At 39.8% G+C, this 6,000-nt stretch overlaps 1 protein-coding gene across 1 annotated transcript; it reads right to left on the minus strand.

Annotated features, from left to right (window-relative positions):
* Positions 1-4: 4 nt before the first annotated feature.
* Positions 5-1,388, minus strand: LOC149096574 (uncharacterized). Its single transcript, XM_089280919.1, has one exon. The coding sequence runs from the start codon at positions 1,298-1,300 to the stop codon at positions 5-7; it is 1,296 nt and encodes a 431-aa protein (XP_089137045.1). The 5' UTR covers positions 1,301-1,388.
* Between the last annotated feature and the right edge of the window lie 4,612 nt (positions 1,389-6,000).

Consider the following 6,000-nt stretch of genomic DNA (forward strand, 5'->3'; position numbering starts at 1 on the left):
AGTCTCAAGATACACTGCACCGAGATGGCGATTTTTTTTCTTGGCCCAAGATTTTCATTTTCTCTTCCAAGTTTATGTGTTTATCCTCAAGAAAGCTGCTCCGCACGAATATCAGGGAACAGACGACAACGTTGCGCGCAGACTCGACGCGCAAAACGCGCAAGTCTTCGACAGGCACACGCATTTCAGGGTCAGGAGATGTCGACTCGAAGTTGAGAACCGTGGATCTATATGATTTGTAGCTGTCAGGTTTGCAGTAGGCTTTCACGAGGACGCACCATTCCTGGGATTCGGAGATGACTCGCTCCGAATACGCTTCATGAGATGAGTAAAAAATGCATGGGGAGAGGAAAATCGCTGCTGCCCAGCTAGCGATACCAAGATACGCTTTGTTGAGTTTGAAGTGGCCCTCTTCTGGCATGATACCATTTGAACCAGCGGGGAGAAGGCCTTTCTTTATGATGGACTCCAGATGTCTAAGTCGAGTACCATGCCATGCTAGGTCCCAGTAGCGGCAAATATCATCCCACTGGGCTCGCGTGCCTTCGTCAAGGATGCTCTGATCACGTATGAGTTCCTTAGCTACGACTTCCTCTTGGTACTTTATTAGTCGCACTCTGTCTACAAGGCACTTACCTCTGAGCTCTGCGGTAGAAGACAAAATTTTGTCCGCCGATGTGGTTTGAATCAGTCTCCGTATCTCGGGCGTAGCACTTTCGTCTAGGGCAGTATTTCCAGCCTCGTTTTGTATGTCTGTTTTCGCACCATGCTGGAGTAAAAGCCCAACAACAAGTGCATGACGGTAGTATGCTGCACCATGAAGGGGCGTGCTACCAGTAGATTGGACTGCATTGATAGATGCGCCTTCATCTAGGAGTAACTCGCACATGTCATAGAAACCTGACCTGCTTGCGATGTATAGCAATGTCCGAGTGCGTTCATCGTTATCTTTTAGAAGATCTTTTCCAGACCTGATCTCGGAAGCAAGCGCTCTTGTATGCCCACATGCTGCTAACACGAAGTGGTCAGAATTTGTGATGGCAAACTCGTCCAAGCCACATTTTTCCACGTACCTGCTTCCTGGTGACGTGAGCATATGGTAGGCTACAGTTGCCATTGCACGATTCTGGCGCACTTTTTGGGTCATTCTCCCCTCAAAAGCTTGCTCGATTTCCACACGAGACGGCCCGTTAAACGAATGAAGATCCAGCACTTGCCACGGGTTTAAGGTTTCAGGAATGTCAACTCTGCCTTGTCCTTTAGCATAGTAAGATATGATGCAGCCATTTTTTTTTTCCATTGGGATAACAAGTGTCCCTCTAAAATATAATCATGGCCATAATTAGAACAGAATATAGATATCGGGCCTTCCGAGGAAAGGAGTGTCAAGTGTTTGCAAGTGTCGATATTCTTGAAATGGCGCCCAACATTAACAGTTCTACCTTCAGGGTGTGGACGGGCCGGGGGTTCTGGAATCTCAGCTTTTTGTTAAATTTGTACTGATTTTTCAGCTATCATTTAAAAGCTAAGCCCATTTCCCAGTTATCAGAGTATATTTTTCGTGTTAAGGTGTTTCGATGCCGTTTTTTCTGGATCATAACAAGCGTTTTCAATCAGCTTTTTTACCAAACGTGGGTCTTCCCTTTATCGGAGCAACGTAAAAATAACCCCAGTTATTACAAATAGATTGAAGTTTGGGTAAGACATGGATTTTGTCACGAACTAGATGTGATGCAAATAAGCTAACACCAGTATGAAATATAAGAATCCTTGAGTGTGATTCACCTGAACAGCTGGTATCTCTTCTTCCACCACAGGCCCGCTCCCCACTATCCATTCAAGAAACCTCGTAAAGAATGCCATCTGCTATTTCGGATGATGAACTACAAAAACTCCGCAAGACCTTTAAATATAAAACAAAGTTTTACTTATGATGTTTTACTCTGTTTGTGCATAAACATGTTAAAAGGGTCGATTGCCTAAATAATCAAATCATTGACCCCATACATATACATATTGATCCTCGTTATAGATATGGAGGTGGTTTAGGGAAATGTTATTAATTTCATAAGAATAAGTTATCACACTACTAGAATGACCACGTATAGTGCACCAGGCACTTGTTTAAGTTAAAGTCTGCATACGAGCCAAGTGGCCCATCAGGCCCAAGGGTATCCCGGTTTATGTAGCATGAAGCGACTAGGAATATTTCTACTCCCCCCTGGATGGGATGCCAGTCCATCGCAGGGCTACCCATGGCATTAAGTTCGCCGGTACACATTTATACACCTGGGTGGAGATCTAGAGGCACTGAAAGTAAAGTGTCTTGCCCAAGAACAAAACACAATGCCCCCAGCCAGGGCTCGAGCTCGGACTGCTCGATTTGGAGACAAGCGCACTAACCGCGAGGTCACCACGCCTCCCTAGGCCTTTGTTTACCGACAGTTTTTAAATTGCTTCTATACATTTCATTTACCTCTAGTACTACATCAAAAAAAAAAAAAAAGAAAAAAAAAAACATTTCGACGGGGCTCAATTTTCGAGTGAACTTCCTCAAAGCTCTTAACAGTTGATCAAAAAAATTGAATGGTTTCAAACAGTAAACTACTAAAAATCCATCAACGACTCGACGAAATTATGTACCTTTAATCTGTAAGATTAAAGAAGAGTCCCTCGAGTATTTACTGTTTTTCTAAAAGACCACCGAGGTCTTTTGGAAAGAGATGTTATTATGGCTGGCCATCCACAAAAGCGAATTAAATTTTTCACTCAAAGACGTTTTGTTTGGTAAATTTGATATTGATAAAGAGTTTGAAGTAATTAACCACATTCTCGTGCAATGTTTTACATCTATAGGTGTAAGCTCTATAATACAAAACCATCTTTAGATGTTTTTAAGGCTAAATTAAAAGCCACTCTTAACATAGAATTGTTGATTGCCAAACGAAATGGTAAACTTGTTCAACATAACAAAAAGTGGGATTCCTTTATTTCCGTAGTAGTATAAGCATCTCCCCTTTCTATTAAGTTCACTGGCACCAATTTATACACCTGGGTGGAAGGAGGCACTGCGAGAGTAACGTGCCTTGCCCAAAAAGTCCCCGGCCAGGACTCGAACCCTGACCGCTCGATCCAGAGACGAGTACACTAACCGTACCGTGAGGCCACTGCGCCTCCCACCATCCCAGTAATGTTAGTGACAAAAGCTCAGCGGCACTGAGAGACAGTCTCCTCCAAGTTTCTGTCCAGAGCAATAGGTTGTCTTCGACAGAATAAGTGTAATAGCTGTATTTTGGACAAGCTGTAGCTTAGACATTTGCACATTGGGAAGTCCATAGCTGAGTCAAGAGGTAATAAAGGCATGGACACAGACTATCCTCAGATAGTTATTTCGCAATTTTTCTAATATTTTATAAATTAAAGAATAATAATAATAATAATTATAATAATAATAAAATATTTATATAGCGCCAATATCCTAAAAGTTCAAAAGCGCTTTACAGTTAGAAATATTAAAAACACTTAAGACAAACAAAGTAAAAATAAAAAAGTGTCGCTAAAAAGTTATAAAAATGCTTTCTTAAAAAGGAACGTTTTTAGTTTATGTTTAAAAAGGGACACTGAGGAGCTGTTCTTGATGTCAGACGGAAGAGTGTTCCAGAGTGTAGGAGCTGCTACAGAGAAAGATCTTGCGCCATATGTTTTCAAATTGAAGTGCGGAATGGAAAGAAGTTCTTTAGAAGGTGAACGTAGCTGACGAGACGGAGTGTAAGGAGTGAGAAGATCACGAACGTATGAAGGTGCCAGATCGTTTAGGGCCTTGTACGTGATGAGTAGAATTTTAAAGATGATACGATAGTTAACAGGAAGCCAGTGGAGATTAAACAAAATAGGTGTGATGTGTTCGTGTTTTCTAGAGAGGGTGAATGTACTCCTGCATACCTTGGTGATATGTGTGGACATTTTTTCACCAAACTAGACTCCTAATTTTCAAGCACAGCAGTGACAGAGTAATTTCATTATAACCAATGCGTAAACAAATGCAGCAATCTAACTTATTTAGCTGATCCCGTGTTCCTATTATTAACACCTTCGCTTTGCCATCATTAAGTAGGAGTCTATCATTAATCATCCACCTTCGAATATGTGCAATACACCTTTCCATTTTTCTCACTTCAACATCTTGACTTGGCTCAGAAGCTTAAATAAAGCTGAGTGTCGTCAGTAAAGCAATGTACATGTGGTAGATGTTTTCCTATAACATCGAACAACTGAAATAATAAGTAGTATTGGTCCGAAACAAGAACCTTGAGGTGCCCGGTAATCCAGGTTGAAGCATCTAGAGAGTGTTCCACTGATGGATATCTGCTGACCTCTGTTAGACAAATACATTTTGAACCAGTTCAGGACTGTCCCCAGTAAACCGACATTGTTTTGCAGTGTAGCATTTATTGTTAAGGTAGAAAACTGAATTTGATACATCCTTAAAGTGTTAAAAAGCCATTATATTACCACATTTCAGAACCACTTTTCGATTTCCTAGAATTTCTAGTCCGGTACTGGTAATATCCTTGTTTCAGGGTAACTATCAGGTTTGGCTTTTATTAATGGGGTGTTAACCTTACCATAGTGTTTTGTTAAAGGAACAAAAATAGTTTTTTTAAGTAGAACGTCTTTAATAAAAGCAAAGTCACAAATATTTAACTATCAGATCACAACTTGTCAGGGCTAATGAAGTCTCATACGTATATTCCGTTAAATATTTGTCTACAAGCAAGTTTTCTGCAAAGTGACAACGTTAACCATCATTTTTCAATTACAGTTGTATTGTCAACTCACGATTTATAAATATATGCAGATTATAATTTTAAACTTACAATAGAAACTTCCAAAAAAGAAAAAACGAGGTATATTTGGTCTTTCTTGGAGCATTTCTTCACCTTGCCGAGGATGAAGTCATACTTTACCTTCATTGTAATTTAAACTGTTCCCAACCAGCTTCGTGGTTATAAGCCCGGTAACATTGCCTGCTGTTGATCTAATGTGACTGGTTGCCACGTCAAGCAACTTTTAATAAGGGATTGCTGATATGTATTGGTGATTTTCGCAGATCATATCATGTCGTATGGCAGAATGTTTTTGTTCGAGCAAGCCTCGAAAGTCTGGAAATTGGAGCTCGAATAAATGGTTTGTGAGAGGAAAGTTTCTTGGCCACTATGACTGATGTGTGCTTTTATGTTAAAGAGTTCCAAAGGCAAAGCATAGCAACAGGGAAAGCAAGTACAGTAAAAACCAGCATCAGATAAGAACCTAGAGATTTAAGAACCTACAGGCTGAAATTTTTCATTCAAATACCCAAATATATAAGAACCTGTTCAGCCTGATAAAGAAAAATGGGTTTTTATTCAAAAAAATTCACTCCAATTTTGATGGTCTAAATTCTGGAATTAATTGTGTGAGAAACGTCTGACAAAAAGTTATAGTGTATTGGTTTCCTTTGATTTCTTTTTTTTTTTTTTGGATTTTCACTAGAAATATGTTTTCCATAAAGCTACAGTGCAATACAAACAATTCAAAATTTAAATATCTTATGAAATAAAATATAGAAATGTATTGGTGTTCCTCTGAGAAATAGGAACCTATTAAGAACCTAATCAGCCTGAATTGTGAGAAACGACCCTAAAATATAAGAACCTGGTCTGCATGCCTGATCTGGAAAATTCTAGGTTCTTATACGCGGTTTTTACTGTAAGTGTTTAACCAATATTGGCTGCCATGGCTGCTTCGTTGATTTCCCCATGGTAGCGTGTGCTAAAATAACCGATTTTAGGGTCCCCTGGGTGTGAATATTTCAGCACGAGGAAAGTGCAATATTATCCATCTGAACAGCACTACATAAGCGGTTTAGAGAATCAAAGATTTAAATTGTGATTTTTACCACCGAAGGGCCGCAAGGCAAACCAAACAAAGTTATTTCAAGCTGTTGAAAATGTGAGAAAA

Source organism: Orbicella faveolata, unplaced genomic scaffold (genome assembly GCF_042242905.1).
Source record: "Orbicella faveolata isolate gen_17 unplaced genomic scaffold, um_ofav_v1 contig_48, whole genome shotgun sequence".
Classification (NCBI taxonomy): domain Eukaryota; kingdom Metazoa; phylum Cnidaria; class Anthozoa; order Scleractinia; family Merulinidae; genus Orbicella; species Orbicella faveolata.

What these genes read in the sequence shown, in the direction of transcription:
- LOC149096574 (XM_089280919.1), bottom strand. Translation starts at nt 1,300, where the DNA reads ATGGAAAAAAAAAATGGCTGCATCATATCTTACTATGCTAAAGGACAA.